General features: G+C 36.9%; 2 protein-coding genes across 3 annotated transcripts; both read right to left on the bottom strand.

The window, feature by feature from the left end:
• Positions 1-1,424: 1,424 nt before the first annotated feature.
• LOC107756744 (EF-hand domain-containing family member C2-like) lies at positions 1,425-5,206 on the bottom strand. Of its 2 annotated transcripts, none has more exons than XM_016573956.1 (4): positions 4,872-5,206; positions 3,519-3,611; positions 3,328-3,430; positions 1,425-1,581 (listed from the first exon to the last, which is right to left on the bottom strand). In XM_016573956.1, the coding sequence occupies exons 1-4, from the start codon at positions 5,048-5,050 to the stop codon at positions 1,471-1,473; spliced, it is 486 nt and encodes a 161-aa protein (XP_016429442.1). In that variant the 5' UTR covers positions 5,051-5,206; the 3' UTR covers positions 1,425-1,470. The 2 variants fall into 2 exon arrangements, with proteins under 2 accessions (XP_016429442.1, XP_016429443.1); XM_016573957.1 differs by lacking the exon at positions 1,425-1,581 and adding an exon at positions 2,504-2,916.
• Positions 5,207-6,692: 1,486 nt separating this feature from the next.
• LOC107756743 (EF-hand domain-containing family member C2-like) lies at positions 6,693-19,743 on the bottom strand. Its single transcript, XM_016573955.1, has 14 exons — positions 19,573-19,743; positions 19,326-19,476; positions 19,010-19,110; positions 18,686-18,937; positions 17,805-17,912; positions 17,549-17,687; positions 16,360-16,525; positions 13,267-13,409; positions 12,279-12,475; positions 11,431-11,564; positions 10,009-10,203; positions 8,807-8,899; positions 8,616-8,718; positions 6,693-6,849 (listed from the first exon to the last, which is right to left on the bottom strand). The coding sequence occupies exons 1-14, from the start codon at positions 19,702-19,704 to the stop codon at positions 6,739-6,741; spliced, it is 2,025 nt and encodes a 674-aa protein (XP_016429441.1). The 5' UTR covers positions 19,705-19,743; the 3' UTR covers positions 6,693-6,738.
• Between the last annotated feature and the right edge of the window lie 866 nt (positions 19,744-20,609).

Genomic DNA, 20,609 nt, shown 5'->3' with positions numbered 1-20,609 from the left:
CTCAGAAAACCGTATATCAGAAGTTTAAACTCATATGGTTTAAATCGCATAATTTCCGCGCGATAAACATGATAATCAGAACCAAAACAGATGTTTTTTAGCAGGTCTGAGCTGTAATGGAGCAGCTCTATTGTGGAAAAGGGGGCGGGGAGCAGCAGCTCATTTGCATTTAAAGACAGGCCCGAAAAACAGCAAGTTTCTGCTTCCACTCAAAATAGGCATTTTCAAAATGATATTATAAATGATCTGTGGAATATTTTGAGCTGAAACGTCACAGACACATTCTGGGGACACCAGAGACTTATATTACATATTGTAAAAAGGGGCATAATATGTCTCCTTTAAGGTAATGTTTAGATCTGACATTAACTTCTTGTTGATCGGAGAATTTTAAGCTTCATGCTTATATATTTAGTGTATTAAATGAGCTACATGATTAAATATAATATATATTTATTAATTTAGCAGACTTTGTTTTGCAGAAAATATCTGTTCCTCGTTATTGCCTGTGACACATTAGCATTTACACTACAAATACACATGATTTTTGACTACTTCAGAATGTGGGCCGAGTGATCAGATCCCAAAACAGTTTTTTTGGACACAATTTTATACTTGCATTTAATGCTCGCCACAGAAATGACGTTAATACCAGATGTAACCGGGGTCATTGTTGCATTCTGGGATGTCAAAGTATGTCCTCATTCCCCATTCAGTGGAGTCAGGCTAAATATGTCCTAGATGATAGATCCATCAGCCTTTGTGTTTCAGACAGAAGCCTGCTAACTCACGAGGCTAATATTTTAGTAAGTGTGAAGGCTAGGAATGAAGACTTGATAATACTGGTGTGATGTAATGCACTTCTTTTGTCTTGGCCAGGGACTGAGGCCTTAATCGCAAAAGCTCTGATTACAGACACGCTCAACCTGTCTTTTTATATACAGCATCAGCATTTATCAGTTGCATAATGGGCCAGATCAGAGCATGAACAGCCAGTGCAGGGTATAAAATGAGGATGTTGGACCATGGGAAAAATGCTCGCTTTCCTTTAACCAAATCATGAAAAGACCTTTGGGAAATCTGAATTTGGGTACGGTATAGCGGGCAGTTATTTTCTCTCATATAGCGCTGGGCATGTTGTATTATATTGACAGCTTTATCCGTATAATCACGACAAACATGCATGTCTGTCTGCCTGTATATGAAATATGGTTTGATTTAGCGGCTCATATTTTTAACTGCTCTACGCTTGGTCCCAAGGCACATAAGGCACTTCCAAACAGCTCTCTCATTCCAGCATGTTTTTGATTTTATGTCGAATAAAAAAATACACATAAACGGTATTATGACATTCATGCAGCACAACAGAAACAACAATGTGCAACAATGTGAATTTAATCAGTGCAATACACAAAGTCGAGCAGATTTCTTGACTTTTCACATGTTATTGAGGATCCCATCAGGCCGTTCTCAGCTCTCATTAATGTTTGTGGTGCTGCCAAAGACATCCTCCAGAAAGAGCGAGCAGTTGATGGTTTTAACTGCAGGGTCTGCAGCTTTTTCTCTCCAGTCTGTGTCAAACTGAAAACAACAGCATGACGGGGTTTGAGAAACAGATCACAGGATCCTGGAGCGCATATGTTTAGCTGGCACTCTCATTTCATGTCTTTGCAAATTAATGTAAACCGAGACATAGATTTATCAGGCCGGATTGACTTTAGCACATGGTAAATGTCTTGTACTTGCGATTTAAAAATGTATGACAAATGTTTAACGACTTTGCGTGCTTCAGTAAATCAGACACGTAATCATCTTTTAAAAAGAATTGCTGCAGATAAGATTTTTTTATTGCTCAATATGTTAAGGTGACCAGATTTCTCAAATGAAAACTGGGAACATTTCTATTTCAGCAGTCTATATATCATTGAAATATCCAATGTTAATATCTATGAATTCAAAAAAGGGGACAGTTTTGTGTGTTTTGAACATGGTAAATGTAGAACTGCGATGAAATATGGTATATCATACTCTGACGTACTACCAGAAATTAGTGTAGTCATCAACACAAACTTATGAACTGTAAAAACTGTTCAGAGTAACTCACAGCACACTCATTTTCCTTAAACTAATGTTTATCGATGGACAATGATATTAGCAATGATATTAATGTTAACTAAACCTAAAATGATTACAAACCTTTTTGTTAATTCAATAGAGCTGACATGAAATAAAAATACTAGATGAAAATTTAAACTGAAGTACAAAAATGACTAAAACTTCAAAATAAATTAAAGCTATATAGAAATCTTAAAAAACAAAATTGAATAAAAAAGACGAGCACATAACAAAATTACTTAAATGAAAAATAAAACTGAAAATACAAAGCTGAAGCTAATTCAAAATATGAAAAAAATACTATAATAGTATACTTATAATACTATGAATAAATACTATAATATAAATCATATTAAAATAACACTGGATATCAGTGCATATTGGCCACCAAAGGTAAAAAAAAATTTCCTGGAAATCAGGGGCATCTGGTTACCCTGTCATAGATGTACCATATAGTAAGTATACATACTTTTTATGCACAAGGCTTCATGTGGTTTTAATGAAACATGGCTCTAGTCACTAGACAAGACGGATTAGACAGACTGATCGATCCTTACAGTTTCAGTGTGGTCTTGTTCTACTTTCTTTCATACTAAGAAGTATTTGATAAGTGCAGGGTAATTCACCATTGTAATGGCTGCGAGGGCCGCAGGAAATGGCTGGAAACTGGCTAATTTAACAGTCAATAAACACTGTGAAATGAGCTATGAGAAATGAGTGAGCAAAGCAAAAAACACAGAATCACACAGCCTGGCTTGCTTCTCATGGATCCATCTTGGAATCTCTATGGTCCTACAATCCCTAAATACATAGAAAAGACAGCAGTGAGAAACCATACAGACAAAACGACCGCTGTCTCCCCCTGCTGGTTAGTTAAGACCCAGCAGAACTGGAAGGCTTCTCATTGCGAGTCAGTGAGCAGATGGTTCTGCTTAGGCTCCAAGGAGGCATGCTAAATTACTGCGCTGTAATAAAATCTCCACTTCAGAGTAGTTGTTGAGTGGGTTTTTCCCAAGGCTGATTTACTTGAGATGAGGCTTGGAGGTGCTCAAAGCTTGTGGGGCCCACAGGTTACCAGGGCCTGGACCCTGACACAAACACTCTCATGTACATGTGACAAGAATCACGTCTCAAAGTAGGTGTTTGATGACAGAACAAATGGTCTATTTTTTTTGATTGTCATCATTGCATCCAGACCGCTTTCAAACTCACCTTCACGGTGACATCTGGAGGCACAGCAGGGGCCGGGTTTTCTCTCCAGTTGATACCGGATAGGAAGGCATGATAGTCAATCTTCTCAGACTCGTCTTGAAACCTGGATGTGAACATGAGAGATGCAGAAACTAAGGATGCGTTGTGGTGAAATGTTTCTTGGATAATAAGTTGTGCTCTGTTGTCCTTACTTTTCGAGGAGGGCTCGTAGTAGGTCATCAGACAGCGGCAGTCGGAGGGCCTTCAAGATGATCTGTGCCTCTTTAGAAGAGAGGTGTCCAGATCTACGGCACCATTTGAGTAGACAGAAATGAGACAAAAAGAAGAATGAGCAACTCACGTCAGCGCATTCTGTAATAAATATAGAAATAAAATAAATGTAGAATTTAATATATATGTATATAATCTGTAAGATTTAGTAAGTATTCAGAAAGAAGTCTCTTTCAAGTGTCTATTTAAAAAAAAAGTATTTACTTGAATTACAGTTAACAATTTTGCAACATTACAAATATCGTTACTGTCACTTTTAAACAATGTAATACATCCAGGCTGAATAAAAGTATTAATTTCTTTAAAAAAAAAAAGTATTACTGACCCCAAACTTTTGAATGGTACATATTACAAAATACATTAGAAAATAATCGATTCAGAAATGATTGTCATTTACAGTTTTCTTATGTAATTCATGACGGACAGCTGCAGACATTCCAGGTTCATAATTTTCAGAACATCATAAATAACTAAACTTTCCACAGGGCCACATAAACAGGACAAGCACGTTGACCTGTCGGCATTCTTCCTCATCTATTTCCCCTGCGTGCAACATGCCACAGGTCTTCATCTGTTTCCAATGCTTCACTTGAACCGCTGGAACTAATCGCACCCCTTCAATCTAAAGCAGATTGATGGTTATTCTACTTCACCGTGATTGTTAGTGGTTCACATCAGTGCCTGCGTGACTCTGAATAGCTGAGATAGGGTGTCCTTACGGAACAACGGGGAATGGTTTTGTGGTTCTGTATGAATGCATGTTTATGTTTATGTCAATGTTGATTTGTTATTATATACATTTGGTCATGTGCATATACTGCGACAGGGTGCTTACAAGTAACAGATTGAAGAAAACAAGAGGAAATATATATTAGGACAAAGTTTAAATTCAGTGGAGTTCAAATGTCTAAGACCATATCCAAAAATTTTTTTTCAAAATTTAATAAAAATCTGGAAACATGTAAACCAAAACAATATTATAAAGTAAAATGTATAGTAAATAGTAGCAAAATGTTTGATATTATTTTGTTTCCCTTCCTTAGAAGAGGAACTGAATGCACAAAAAAGTATGCCATTTTGAAACTAAACATAAGCAGCAAATTCTAAATGTGAAATTTGTAACACTACTCACAAATAAATCATAAGAATAAATATTTTAGGTAGTTGTATATACTGACAGCCCTATGTGCACAATTAATTAAATACAAGAAAATCTACTTTAAAAAGTTTTTAAAGTCATTTGAGACAGAAAGTGAACCCTGCTTGAGTGCTACCTGTCCCGGTCCTCGTGTGCAAAGGCTCGAATCATATCTGTGAAGTTCTCAAAGTTGTTCTTCTTTAGCTGATCCTGAGCCACAGCAAGCACGAGGCCCAAGTCCACCTCTGGTTGTTCCCGCGATGAATAATTGCGACCAAGCGTTATGATCTCGTGTTCAAACAACTGAATGTCCATTTCAGCCAACAGAGTCCTGTGAAGGACACAGCCATTACAGAATGCTTGTGCACTGTCAAACTAAACAGTGTACTGGGTACGCATATTTTGAAGCTTAGCAGCTGGTCCTTAGTTGGTCATGAGCTGGTTTAAGCTGGCCCTGAGCTGGTCCTGAGTAGGAGCTAGGTGCTTAGGAACAGTTTAGGACCAGCACATGACCAGCTTAAACCAGCTCATGACCAATTAAGGACCAGCTTAAACCAGATGCCGTGCTTCAAAACATACCTATTTTTTTTTTCAACAGGGCTTTTACTGCTTTTATTTGACAATATGTGTTTAATGACACAACCATGATGTGTATGTTAGGAATTAGAATTTAGTACAGTTTGTTTCTTATGCTGGGTTGTAACCAGGTACAGCCACCAAAAGAACTCCAAGTTTTGTCCCCACAACGGTGTACCAGCTCTAATGCCATGGCGAAAGTTCGAGCAAAACATGCTAACTGTTCTGTCTTTGGCTGCACAGACGAGCACAGAACACTATTTAGAGTCCCAGCCTCAGAGGAGACAAGAGAGCAGTGGATTTATTGATTTATTTAATGTATATTGCTGCTGCCACACAGATCCAAAATCTTCATGCTTATATATTTAGTGTATTAAATGAGCATGTACATGATTAAATATAATATATATTTATTAATTTAGCAGACTTTGTTTTGCAGAAAATATCTGTTCCTCGTTATTGCCTGTGACACATTAGCATTTACACTACAAATACACATGATTTTTGACTACTTCAGAATGTGGGCCGAGTGATCAGATCCCAAAACAGTTTTTTTGGACACAATTTTATACTTGCATTTAATGCTCGCCACAGAAATGACGTTAATACCAGATGTAACCGGGGTCATTGTTGCATTCTGGGATGTCAAAGTATGTCCTCATTCCCCATTCAGTGGAGTCAGGCTAAATATGTCCTAGATGATAGATCCATCAGCCTTTGTGTTTCAGACAGAAGCCTGCTAACTCACGAGGCTAATATTTTAGTAAGTGTGAAGGCTAGGAATGAAGACTTGATAATACTGGTGTGATGTAATGCACTTCTTTTGTCTTGGCCAGGGACTGAGGCCTTAATCGCAAAAACTCTGATTACAGACACGCTCAACCTGTCTTTTTATATACAGCATCAGCATTTATCAGTTGCATAATGGGCCAGATCAGAGCATGAACAGCCAGTGCAGGGTATAAAATGAGGATGTTGGACCATGGGAAAAATGCTAGCTTTCCTTTAACCAAATCATGAAAAGACCTTTGGGAAATCTGAATTTGGGTACGGTATAGCGGGCAGTTATTTTCTCTCATATAGCGCTGGGCATGTTGTATTATATTGACAGCTTTATCCGTATAATCACGACAAACATGCATGTCTGTCTGCCTGTATATGAAATATGGTTTGATTTAGCGGCTCATATTTTTAACTGCTCTACGCTTGGTCCCAAGGCACATAAGGCACTTCCAAACAGCTCTCTCATTCCAGCATGTTTTTGATTTTATGTCGAATAAAAAAATACACATAAACGGTATTATGACATTCATGCAGCACAACAGAAACAACAATGTGCAACAATGTGAATTTAATCAGTGCAATACACAAAGTCGAGCAGATTTCTTGACTTTTCACATGTTATTGAGGATCCCATCAGGCCGTTCTCAGCTCTCATTAATGTTTGTGGTGCTGCCAAAGACATCCTCCAGAAAGAGCGAGCAGTTGATGGTTTTAACTGCAGGGTCTGCAGCTTTTTCTCTCCAGTCTGTGTCAAACTGAAAACAACAGCATGACGGGGTTTGAGAAACAGATCACAGGATCCTGGAGCGCATATGTTTAGCTGGCACTCTCATTTCATGTCTTTGCAAATTAATGTAAACCGAGACATAGATTTATCAGGCCGGATTGACTTTAGCACATGGTAAATGTCTTGTACTTGCGATTTAAAAATGTATGACAAATGTTTAACGACTTTGCGTGCTTCAGTAAATCAGACACGTAATCATCTTTTAAAAAGAATTGCTGCAGATAAGATTTTTTTATTGCTCAATATGTTAAGGTGACCAGATTTCTCAAATGAAAACTGGGAACATTTCTATTTCAGCAGTCTATATATCATTGAAATATCCAATGTTAATATCTATGAATTCAAAAAAGGGGACAGTTTTGTGTGTTTTGAACATGGTAAATGTAGAACTGCGATGAAATATGGTATATCATACTCTGACGTACTACCAGAAATTAGTGTAGTCATCAACACAAACTTATGAACTGTAAAAACTGTTCAGAGTAACTCACAGCACACTCATTTTCCTTAAACTAATGTTTATCGATGGACAATGATATTAGCAATGATATTAATGTTAACTAAACCTAAAATGATTACAAACCTTTTTGTTAATTCAATAGAGCTGACATGAAATAAAAATACTAGATGAAAATTTAAACTGAAGTACAAAAATGACTAAAACTTCAAAATAAATTAAAGCTATATAGAAATCTTAAAAAACAAAATTGAATAAAAAAGACGAGCACATAACAAAATTACTTAAAAATAATGAAATAATGAAAAATGAAAAATAAAACTGAAAATACAAAGCTGAAGCTAATTCAAAATATGAAAAAAATACTATAATAGTATACTTATAATACTATGAATAAATACTATAATATAAATCATATTAAAATAACACTGGATATCAGTGCATATTGGCCACCAAAGGTAAAAAAAAATTTCCTGGAAATCAGGGGCATCTGGTTACCCTGTCATAGATGTACCATATAGTAAGTATACATACTTTTTATGCACAAGGCTTCATGTGGTTTTAATGAAACATGGCTCTAGTCACTAGACAAGACGGATTAGACAGACTGATCGATCCTTACAGTTTCAGTGTGGTCTTGTTCTACTTTCTTTCATACTAAGAAGTATTTGATAAGTGCAGGGTAATTCACCATTGTAATGGCTGCGAGGGCCGCAGGAAATGGCTGGAAACTGGCTAATTTAACAGTCAATAAACACTGTGAAATGAGCTATGAGAAATGAGTGAGCAAAGCAAAAAACACAGAATCACACAGCCTGGCTTGCTTCTCATGGATCCATCTTGGAATCTCTATGGTCCTACAATCCCTAAATACATAGAAAAGACAGCAGTGAGAAACCATACAGACAAAACGACCGCTGTCTCCCCCTGCTGGTTAGTTAAGACCCAGCAGAACTGGAAGGCTTCTCATTGCGAGTCAGTGAGCAGATGGTTCTGCTTAGGCTCCAAGGAGGCATGCTAAATTACTGCGCTGTAATAAAATCTCCACTTCAGAGTAGTTGTTGAGTGGGTTTTTCCCAAGGCTGATTTACTTGAGATGAGGCTTGGAGGTGCTCAAAGCTTGTGGGGCCCACAGGTTACCAGGGCCTGGACCCTGACACAAACACTCTCATGTACATGTGACAAGAATCACGTCTCAAAGTAGGTGTTTGATGACAGAACAAATGGTCTATTTTTTTTGATTGTCATCATTGCATCCAGACCGCTTTCAAACTCACCTTCACGGTGACATCTGGAGGCACAGCAGGGGCCGGGTTTTCTCTCCAGTTGATACCGGATAGGAAGGCATGATAGTCAATCTTCTCAGACTCGTCTTGAAACCTGGATGTGAACATGAGAGATGCAGAAACTAAGGATGCGTTGTGGTGAAATGTTTCTTGGATAATAAGTTGTGCTCTGTTGTCCTTACTTTTCGAGGAGGGCTCGTAGTAGGTCATCAGACAGCGGCAGTCGGAGGGCCTTCAAGATGATCTGTGCCTCTTTAGAAGAGAGGTGTCCAGATCTACGGCACCATTTGAGTAGACAGAAATGAGACAAAAAGAAGAATGAGCAACTCACGTCAGCGCATTCTGTAATAAATATAGAAATAAAATAAATGTAGAATTTAATATATATGTATATAATCTGTAAGATTTAGTAAGTATTCAGAAAGAAGTCTCTTTCAAGTGTCTATTTAAAAAAAAAGTATTTACTTGAATTACAGTTAACAATTTTGCAACATTACAAATATCGTTACTGTCACTTTTAAACAATGTAATACATCCAGGCTGAATAAAAGTATTAATTTCTTTTAAAAAAAAAAGTATTACTGACCCCAAACTTTTGAATGGTACATATTACAAAATACATTAGAAAATAATCGATTCAGAAATGATTGTCATTTACAGTTTTCTTATGTAATTCATGACGGACAGCTGCAGACATTCCAGGTTCATAATTTTCAGAACATCATAAATAACTAAACTTTCCACAGGGCCACATAAACAGGACAAGCACGTTGACCTGTCGGCATTCTTCCTCATCTATTTCCCCTGCGTGCAACATGCCACAGGTCTTCATCTGTTTCCAATGCTTCACTTGAACCGCTGGAACTAATCGCACCCCTTCAATCTAAAGCAGATTGATGGTTATTCTACTTCACCGTGATTGTTAGTGGTTCACATCAGTGCCTGCGTGACTCTGAATAGCTGAAATAGGGTGTCCTTAAGGAACAGTGGGGAATGATTTTGTGGTTCTGTATGAATATATGTTTATGTCGAATACAATATTATGAAGTAAAATGTATAGTAAACAGTGGCAATAATGTTTGATATTATTTTGTTTCCTTTGCTTAGAAGATGAAGTGAATGCACAAAAATTTATTTTGAATCTAAACATAAGCAGCAAATTCTAAATGTGAAATTTATAACACTACTCACAAAAAAATCATATGAATATTTTAAATATTTGTCTATATTGACAGCCTTCTGTGCACAATTAATTACATAAAAATATATAACATATCTCAAAATATATAATATAAAATACAAGAAAATCTATTTGAAAAGGTTTGATTTGGGACTTGAGAAAGTGAAAGATGATTAAATGGTGGAAACCCTGCTCAAGTGCTACCTGTGCCGGTCCTCATGTGTGAAAGCTCGAATCATTTCTGTGAACTTCTCAAAGTTTTTCTTCTTTAGCTGATCTTGAACCACGGCAAGCATGAGGTCCAAGTCCACCTCTGACTGTTCCCGCACTGAGTAAGTGCGACCCAGCGTTATGATCTCGTGTTCAGACAAATGAATGTCCATTTCTGCCAACAGAGTCCTGTAAAGAACACAGCCATTTACAGAATGCTTGTGCACTGTCAAAATAGACAGTGTATTGGGTACTTTTACTGCTTTTATTTGACAATATGTTTTTATTAGTGTTGTAGTCAAGACCACCTAATCCGAGACTAAGACCAATGTGTGTTGAGACCAAGACAAGACCAAGGCAGGGCGAGACCGAGTCAAGACCAAGACCTGACCAGCACTACTCCGATTCATCTGAAAGATCTACATTTACTTGAGAAATGTCTTATTTTTAATCATTAAATACAATTAGAAGAATTAGACACTATATAGAGCTGTTACCAATCAAATAAAATCACTAAAAACAAAATTCATCTTTGCAGTGCAGTGGTGGCACAGAAAGTGCATCTGATGAATTGGTATATTTACAAATGCATAAGTAATGTTGAGAATAATGTTTTAAAAATAACATTTTGTTTATTGAATATTTGTATAAAAGCAATATCAAATTTGTGAAAACTGCTCTTGTGATATTGCTTGATTATATCATATGTTATAATATAAAAATACAGATCTCATACAAGCACCTTTTTTGCAACAATTTCTTGAATTTTGTGGGTATTTGTATGAATTTTGGTGATATTTTTGACACAATCCTTCATTAATTTCTGACCCTGTGTAACAGTATCAGTGGTTCTCAGCCAGGGAGCCTCAAGATTACTTAAAATTATTTAAAATAAGACAAAGCAAACATTAAAATAAACTAAAACAGCAAAAATTTAAGATATTCCATATACATTTTTCTAGTCATGCTAAGATCTAAAATATTTTGGGTGAGAGTAGGGGGCCTTTACATATTGTTGTGGACAATAGGGGGCCTTGAAGTCAAAAATTTTGAGATCCACTGGTGTAAATCAAATGATTTATTATTGTTAGTTATTTAATCATTTATTGATTGCAGTTAAAGCAGGAAGTTTTACATCTAGTCACATTATGTTTACAAATAAATCAGACAACACACTGGCAATTTAGTGATATCCACACAGTTGTGGTCTTGATCAGTCTTGAAACAAAATCAGAGTCCTTTTAGTCTGAGACCAAGACAAGACCGAGTACAAATGCGGTTGAGACCGGTCTTGAGTACTACAACACTAGTTTTTATGACACAACAGTGATGTGTATGTTAGGAATTAGAGTTTAGTACAGTTACACACAATGTGTTATCTACCTTTTATTTGTGTATTTTTGGCCGGCTCCTTACCTGAATGACTCATATGGAATGAAGCCAGTGCTGCTTGGGCCACTCATGGTGAAGAACTGTTTTACTTTCTTCTTCTCTTCCTCACTGATGGATTTTACTTTGCTAATAATGGTGTCAATATTGGCCTTAGGGAACTAAGTAATTGAGAAACATAGGTGAAGGGATTTCAATGAAGTTTCTGTGTAAAACAGTTTTAATGGGCCCTATCATACACCGGCGACGCAAGTGTTTTCTGCTAGTTTCAGCCCAACGCAGTTGTCATGTTCACGTCCTGCGCCACGTTGTTTAAATAGCAAATGCATTTGCGCCCATTTGTGCGACCATGGGCGTGCTGGTCTGAAAACGAGGTGTATACAGGCACATTGGTGGCGCGTTGCTATTTTGAGGCAACTGAAATAGAATGGGCCATTGACCAACAAAAACCTGGTCTAAAGTCTGAGCAATGTTTTTTCTGGTTATTTAAAGAGCGCGTTAGTAATATGCGCCTATAAGCGGGTGCACAACGCGCGTTCACTTCGCTTATTACACACACAGGGATGCGCAGCAGCACACAAATTCAATTGCGACATGTAAATAGCGACCCCGCCATGGCGCGAGCGCAACTGGCTTTTAAAGGGAATGGGAGATGAGACTCTGATTGGTTTATGGCACGTTACGCCCACACCCATTACTCATTAATAGAATAGGGACTACCCTTTTAGACCATGTGCCGGGCGCGCCGACCATTTATCCGGTCCTTAAACTAGCAAAAGTCGATTCGGACATGCCCTAAGCGCAATTGCGCCGTGCGCTTTAGACCATGCGCTTAGATCGTTAAAATAGGGCCCTATATGATTTTTGTGTGTTACCTCATCTGCATGCTGCTCCATGTAGTCGAATGTAAATTCATCAGCATCCAGCAGCTGGAAGGGCTGATTGTTCAGATCCAGCCGAGCTCCCACATACAAATCCTGAGCTGTGAAATACTCGGACACCTCACTCTTATACAGCTCCTGTCCTGGCTTCTTCACTCGACCTCTCTTTAAAAACGTACCCCCAATCACACCTTAAACACAAGAACAATGGAATAACAAGGCAGAATCTTAATTATGTTTTTTCCTGATCTGTTTTTAAAGGAACAGGACGGCAGTACCTGAGTTTCTCTGAGGAGGTTCAAAGACTGCTATGGTGTCGTCACTGAGGTAGACGTATATGATAAAAACACGTTCCTTGTCGATAGAACTGTCTGTCAGCATTTTCGCCACAAATCTCAACACATTGCTCACCAGACCTTGCCTAAAGTTGAGAAAAAAGCTTAATTTATCATCTGGCTGAAGAATGTTTTGTTACAATAGACAGGAATCAATAGAATAAAAATGTTGGTTTCATTGGTTGGACATTTTAAAATCAAACTAATCATGTAGATGCATCATGTTTTTGCTTAGACTTTGAAATTTGTTTGAACTTATTAGTTGTCCTAGTTTAAAAAGTGTATTTATTTGTCCTATATATCATTTGTATACAGAATAAAACATCAAAACAATCCACTAGAGTTTGAGGAATTTATTTTTTAAATGGTTATTTTAAAGAGATCGTTCACCCAAACCTAAAAATTCTGTCATTATTTACTCAATCTCATGTCATTCTCAACCTGTATGATATTCTTTCTTCTTCAGAATACAAAAAAAAAAACTTTTTGAAGAATAATTTTGGCTAACACTGTTACAAACAATTTTGGTTAACACTGACTTCTGTTGTATGAAAAAAAGCACACATTTCTCGAACAATGGAATAACAAGGCAGAATCTTAATTATGTTTTTTCCTGATCTGTTTTTAAAGGAACAGGACGGCAGTACCTGAGTTTCTCTGAGGAGGTTCAAAGACTGCTATGGTGTCGTCACTGAGGTAGACGTATATGATAAAAACACGTTCCTTGTCGATAGAACTGTCTGTCAGCATTTTCGCCACAAATCTCAACACATTGCTCACCAGACCTTGCCTAAAGTTGAGAAAAAAGCTTAATTTATCATCTGGCTGAAGAATGTTTTGTTACAATAGACAGGAATCAATAGAATAAAAATGTTGGTTTCATTGGTTGGACATTTTAAAATCAAACTAATCATGTAGATGCATCATGTTTTTGCTTAGACTTTGAAATTTGTTTGAACTTATTAGTTGTCCTAGTTTAAAAAGTGTATTTATTTGTCCTATATATCATTTGTATACAGAATAAAACATCAAAACAATCCACTAGAGTTTGAGGAATTTATTTTTTAAATGGTTATTTTAAAGAGATCGTTCACCCAAACCTAAAAATTCTGTCATTATTTACTCAATCTCATGTCATTCTCAACCTGTATGATATTCTTTCTTCTTCAGAATACAAAAAAAAAAACTTTTTGAAGAATAATTTTGGCTAACACTGTTACAAACAATTTTGGTTAACACTGACTTCTATTGTATGAAAAAAAGCACACATTTCTCAAAATATCTTCTTTTATGTTCCATAAAAGAAAGTTATACTGATTCGGAACAACATGAGGGTGAGTAAATGATGACAGAGTTTCCATTTTTGGGTGAACTATCTCTTTTAAAAAGTGCTTGTACAGCTCTTGTTTATGGTATGTATACCATGAATGTTTAATGTGTTGTTAATTGCAGTTTGATTTCACAAAATGTCTTAAATGTAAAAGTCATCACTCTGAGGCTCACTATAGGGGTCTGGCCGATTATTGGCGCTGATATTAAGCTTTATTATGGTTATCGTATCGGTCATTTTCAAAACCGATTTGCCGATAAAATAATTTAAAAGCATTTAAAGAAAGTTTTTGTGAGAGCTCTTGTTATTCTTAATTTTGACATTAATTTTCATGTTTACACCAGACATATATATCGGTTATCGGTCTTCTTGATCTGTAATAATCGGTATCGGCATCAGCCCTGAAAAACAAATATCGGTCGACCCCTAGTTCACTATGTCAGAGAATAGTGCAACTGAGAATGCATAGAGGGCATCGAACACCACTGGTTAATTATACAGTGAATTCATGTATCTTAAAATGTATTATTTGTCACATGCTAGACAATTACAAATGAAAACATGATGCAGAAATGTATGAAACTTACTTTAAAGGGTTAATTCACCCCAAAATGAAAATTCTGTCATTAATTACTCACCCTCATGTCGTTCAAAACCCGTAAGACCTTCGTTCATCTTCAGAACTCAAATTAAGATATTTTTGATGGAATCTGAGAGCTCGCTGACCCTCCCATAGACAGCAACGCATCTGAAATGTTCCCAGACAGAAACGTAGTAAGGACATCGGTAAAACAGTCCATGTGACATCAGTGGCTCAACTTCAATTTTGCGAAGCTATGAGAATACTTTTTGTGCACTAAGAAAACAAAAATAACACAATTTATTTAACAATTCTTATCCCCCGAGTTACGTCTTCTGCCATTTTGGAGAGTACCCAAGAACGTAGTTGGCATTGTTTACGTTAGGGGGAAAGTGCGTGCATGAACGTAATCTGCATAATCAGCGTTGTTTACACTTAGGGTAAAGCGTGCGTATGCGTTGTGATACTCTCCAAAATGGCGGAAGACATTAACTCGGTGGAGACGTATTGTTGAATAAAGTCGTCATTTTTGTTTTCTTTGCGCACAAAAAGTATTCTCATACCTTCGCAAAATTGAAGTTGAGCCACTGATGTCACATGGACTGTTTTACCGATGTCCTTACTTTATTTATATCTGGGAACATTTCAGTTGCGTTGCTGTCTATGGAGGGTCAGAGAGCTCTCAGATTCCATCAAAAATATATAAATTTGTGTTCCGAAGATGAACGGAGGTCTTACGGGTTTGGAACGACATGAGGGTGAGTAATTAATGACATAATTTAAATTTTGGGGTGAACTAACCCTTTAAACTTGCACAACTGTTGGAAAGTTTGAGGTCAGAAATTAATACTTTTATTCAGCAAGGATCTATCAGACTGATCAAAAGCAACAGTAAAGACTTTTACATTGTTACAAAAATGTTTTAAATAAATGCTGTTCTTTTTAACTTTCTATCCATCAAAAATCCTTGCCATTCATCAAAGTCCTTCATTTCGTGAGCACCAAATCAGCATATTAGAATGAAGGATCATTTGACACTGAAGACTGGAGTAATGGCTGCTGAAAAATCTGTCTTGAGTCAGCTTCATAGACCAAACTGCATTTGACATATTGTGTCAAGTATTCTTATATGCTCACTATATTAATGGACTCCCTAACTTTACTAGAAACTTTGAAGATCTGTCCTCTTTCCAACTTACATAGCCTATTCTTTAAATATTTAGTTCACCAGACCGACAAGATCAGATGGGTCTTGGTTCCTTACTTACTTTCAAGAAGTTTCCTTGCTTATTCAATGTGTTTAGTCTTGTCACTTAACTGCTTTGAGGTTAGTACTATCTATAAAATAATCCTTTACTTAGAAGAGCCTTCTTTTTCCCTTCAAACTCTATGCCTGCCAATGTCCAACAATGTATTGTCCAAAGCAAACTGAGCGAGACAGTAATTTACAGCGTGATACTGGTTCTGGGATTATATTTGGAAGCAAAGCACTATGAAAACAATGTATAACAGTAAACTGACCTGCAAAAGTGTGTTTTACATCGAAAGTATCATGAGATTGTGTTTGAGCTTCTGATTATTTATGAAGGGCATGTGTTCATCCATGTGCTCTTCTGCAAAGAGCTGTACTTAACTGATAAAGGATGACTTTAGTAGGACAGACAAGGGTCTAAAGTCTTCTGTCAAAATTATCAGAAAGCCAGTAAGGGGCTGACATGTTGTTTTGATGTAATATTAATGGTTGTAATATTAAGGTTGCAATATTTTGATGTAATATTGAGGGAAGCATATACTCAGGACGTCCTAAGGGAGATTAGCTCCGCTGGTTACCCGTCTTTTTCCATAAGCTTTCTGAAGTCCTTCTGTGGAGGTTTAAGCAGCAAACCCTGACAGGAGCACAGCGAATCTTCCTCAGATCCAAATCCAGTGTAGGGTGGCACCTGTCTGGCTGTTTTAGAAGGGGGTGAGGCCTTGTATGAGACAGGTGTGAAGTCCTCTGTGAAGCCACACAGGAAGAAAACATCAAACACACACACACACATTTAAGCAGACATAAGCATGAAAAACCGGAAGTGAGGCCAGACAGGTTACGTTTTCCCATATGAATTCAGTCTGCATCCTCTTAACCTCTGAGAAATGATCAAGTGCTTCATCAGAGCATGTGTCAACCTGGCTCCATTAGGCTCATGTGTAACTAATGCTATGATCTTTTCAGTCGACATAACGCCGCAGCAGACAGATGCACGCGCATCCGTATTGTGTTTCCACTGGCATGGAGCTCGTGTGTTTCTCATGTCCGGGCTTTTGAAGATAAAGAGGCCAGGCTGGTCATTGCTCATATCTGCTGTCCAAAAACTGAGTCACCTTGAGGTGTCAATCAGTTCTGCTCCTTTAGTCTTCTGCTGTTCAGTGCGTGTTATTCTGACAGTTATTCACAGAGATGAAAGCACACTAGAAAGCATTAGTGTCTCATAGAGATGTGGGATTTACGACAGGAAGACTTTGAAAATAATGAACAGCTTGTCAGACCACATAGATGCAATGTGTGCTGAGAATGAGCGGTTGGGGTATGTACATTTTCAGTTCACTACAAAAAGCAGGAGAGCATACGACTGCACATGCTGTGGAGAGTTTGTTTGTAGCAAACAAAATAAATATGAGTTCATTGCATTGTTCTAAAGTCACAGGTGAAACTCAATACTGACATCATGTGGTCATTAATAGCGGTGCCAAACCCCTCCCTCTAAGTTTTTCAAAACCACCTAATAAAAATAATCCATTCTCCTATTCTATTTCATACTATAAAAATGCTATAAAATAATGATATAAAAATAAATAATAATAATAAAAATGCTATTTATATACTCTTTTGCCTGTAAAAAATTAAATTGTTAATTTACACAAAGCTATTTACCACAAATCATGAAATATGACATATTAATCAAATATAATGTTAGGCCACTATCATCTATAAAAGCATAAATACTACTCCTTTCCCTTGAGTCATGACATAACTCACCAATACCATATTTAGAACGATAATACTCTTTAGTGAAGTTGTCGCAGTCACATATTATCAACCTTCGACCCCACACATTAATGACGCCTCCAATGGTCAGGTCACAGTCTTTATAGAATTCTTCTTCTACTGCTCCAGTCTGTAAAATGTTAAGGAGACATTGACATTCTAGTCCGTTAAAACTAAAACAACTGGCTACTAATTAAACTAATTAAAAATTGTATTTATAAAAAAAAACTTTTTAGTCAGTGCTTACTTTGAGGCTATCCAAAATGTAGCGACCTCCTTGTCCGACTGGTCCAAATACATTGAGGACTGTGCGGTCTGTTATTTCTCCAGGCTGATATTTGGGAATAGGAGCGTGCTGTTTGACAGAATCAAGAGCAAAATAATTGTAATTTCTCACAACTTGAAGGACGAGTGAAATTTGCTAATGGGTTCATAATTATTTTCTCACTGGGGGATTCCTGCGAAACCTTTATAGATGACATTTAGTGAAAGGCAACAGATTGAGTGACAAAACTACATAACAACAGAAAAAACCCCTGAACAAATCCTTCTTCCTTCATAATGAATTTGGACTGCAAAACAAGCAGGCAGCAAACTGAAAAGTGCTTTAGGGAAGTTGGATGTTCTTTCAGCCCTGTCAGTCTGGATAAAAGCTTGGCATGGAGGATGGAGAAATTTGTCCAAGCAAAAGAGGAAAGAGGAACTGATAACCACTCTGTCTTGTCTAAAGGTGGAACAAACTGGATTGAACAATAACCTACGTATGCATCTACTATATCTATGTAAAGCGCTTTGAGTGCCCAGAAAAGCACTATATAAATGTAAGGATTTATTATTATTATTATTTTTATAACCATTTAATTTTAGATTTTTCAAACACACTCATTGAAATCATCACGTCTGCATTTATTTGATCAAAATACAGTAAAAACAGTAATATTGTGAAATATTATAAGAATATAAAACAACTATTTTATATTTTAATATATTTTAAAATGTAATTTATTTCTGTGATGGCAAAGCTGAATTTAGTGCTCAAGAAAAACATTTCTTCTTATTATGAGGATGTGTTAATAAATTATGGATATGTTAATTTATTTATTTTTTGCAGTGCTGTTTTTTACAAACCTTGGGAAGCTTGACCCTGTGCAGAAATTTAGGGACAGTGTCTCGACCAGAGTTTGGAAGGACAAATTCGTAAATTTCCATTGTGTCATCTGCCAGGAAGTAATGCAAGATCAGCTCTCTGGGATCTCCAAACATGCTCTCAGTATCATCCCAGTAGCAGGAGAAGCGCAGGACTTTGCGGTCATGTTCCAAAAACTGCTTCAGGGTATCAATTATTTCATATGGACGCAGCGGCTTCATGTTCTCCTCCATCTGTGAGAGAGAAAGAAACAGTATAATATTACAGTATTGATATTGCTATTTAGACACATGGTGCTTTCTAACCTCTTGTCGATGGTTGGTATAGGGATCTGCTGGCATGGAAGAAGGGGGGTTTAGGCGCACCCCCATTTTCATCAAGACGTTGCGTGTGAAGGGGTCACAGTCTGTAATCATAAAGGTTCTGGAATAGAATGCTATTTCCTGATTGATGTTAAAATGGTGCACATTGTAGAAGCAATCATCTTTAGGAGCTGGGAGAGGAATGCGGTGCCTCCGAATCAGGGTTCCTACATAGGAGGAGACCAGCTGCATTTAAACAGGATGTTTTTACTGGTTTGTCATTATTTAGGATGCTATACATTTGATTTTAATAGTTTACCCTGTGGGATTCCACTGTTTTTGAGCTCTGGCTCCACTACTTGTATGGTGTCATCCTCCAGATAGAAGTAAATCTTGCACGTTCGCACTCTATATTTTTCTTCCCTCCTCTGAGGTACAGTTTCTTGGAAATAAGCATCAAAACACAGGACCTTCAGGTAAGAAAATAGTGAGGAAAATGAATATACTTTGCACAGCACTAGGTTAAAAAAAAAGGTATATTATGTTCCCTTAGAATAATGACCAACCTGTTTGTCAAAAGCAACCCATGCCGGAGCATCACTGCCCTCTCCCTTTGGAAAAAGTGAATACTTGGGTCTTGAGCTCTGCCCCAGGAGAAGTTCTCCTCCAGTGCCCGGCTTCTCTGCCCCAACCATCATGGCTACTCCATTTGAATAATCAAAATGCTGAGATTTGTGAAATTTGTCTTTTCCAATCTGGAAAATAATGGATAGAAAATAAAATGGACACTAAAATGTTTTCATAGTTTTGTTATGACAGCATTTCTATCAATTTAACTTGTTCTGTCGTTTCTACTCCATTTTATGTGTTTTGGGGTTTCTTCATCAGTAATTAGTAGTTGAAAAATAGAATGAACTTCACTGCAGGTTGTGAATTTGGCACCACTTTCAACATTTTAGGCAATAGTGACTAACTAACTAACTAAACAGTTTAGTATATATATTCTACACACACACACACACACACACTTTAATTATTTTCAGTTTAAGTAAATATGAGCAAACTGCTCCAGATACTAACACAGCTAGCAATACTTAAACAGCTCTAATTCACAGAAAGCTATTTTCCCTCAACACAGACAAAACATTTATACAAATAATTTTAATATCGCTTACATTTCTATTGACTGAATTTGCAAGCAACATTGGTAACGCCATTATTAGTAGCAAGCGATAATGTGGGATTTTCTTCGTACAGGACACCAGACTGCTGGGAACCGGTTGCCAAGGTAACAACTTGTTTGCAAATATCATTGGTAGGCAACGAAAGGCAGATCACGTGACATAAACTGTTTGCATTAGTCCAATATGTTTTCGTTTAAAAGACATTAATCGTATATCAGATATCTCAAGAAGTTTTTGTTTTGGCCAGTTTTGAATATCTCTCTGTGTTTCATAACGCATAACATGCATTGATTGATAAATAAATAAGACGTCAGAAATAATTAATAAATTATTATTTTAAGATAACAAAGTACTTTTGATGAACATACAGTAGAACCTACTTCCGAATCTCTTCAGCCAAGTTATTATGTTACTGTAAA

This window comes from Sinocyclocheilus rhinocerous, unplaced genomic scaffold (genome assembly GCF_001515625.1).
Source record: "Sinocyclocheilus rhinocerous isolate Xijiao unplaced genomic scaffold, SAMN03320098_v1.1 scaffold382, whole genome shotgun sequence".
NCBI classification, from domain to species: domain Eukaryota; kingdom Metazoa; phylum Chordata; class Actinopteri; order Cypriniformes; family Cyprinidae; genus Sinocyclocheilus; species Sinocyclocheilus rhinocerous.
Note: the sequence above shows the minus strand (reverse complement) of the source record. Positions and strands in the feature narration are given on the sequence as shown.

Excerpts from the sequence above, each read along its gene's own strand:
- LOC107756743 (XM_016573955.1), bottom strand. The coding sequence starts at position 19,704 with ATGATGGTTGGGGCAGAGAAGCCGGGCACTGGAGGAGAACTTCTCCTG. Across the intron at positions 17,688-17,804 it reads ACATTTTGGATAGCCTCAAA|ACTGGAGCAGTAGAAGAAGA; the intron begins GTAAGCACTGAC and ends AACATTTTACAG. Across the intron at positions 16,526-17,548 it reads TCGTTCTAAATATGGTATTG|AGGACTTCACACCTGTCTCA; the intron begins GTGAGTTATGTC and ends GTGGCTTCACAG.
- LOC107756744 (XM_016573956.1), bottom strand. The coding sequence starts at position 5,050 with ATGGACATTCAGTTGTTTGAACACGAGATCATAACGCTTGGTCGCAAT. Across the intron at positions 3,612-4,871 it reads GCACACGAGGACCGGGACAG|ATCTGGACACCTCTCTTCTA; the intron begins GTAGCACTCAAG and ends ATGGTGCCGTAG. Across the intron at positions 1,582-3,327 it reads CTCCAGATGTCACCGTGAAG|TTTGACACAGACTGGAGAGA; the intron begins GTGAGTTTGAAA and ends TGTTGTTTTCAG.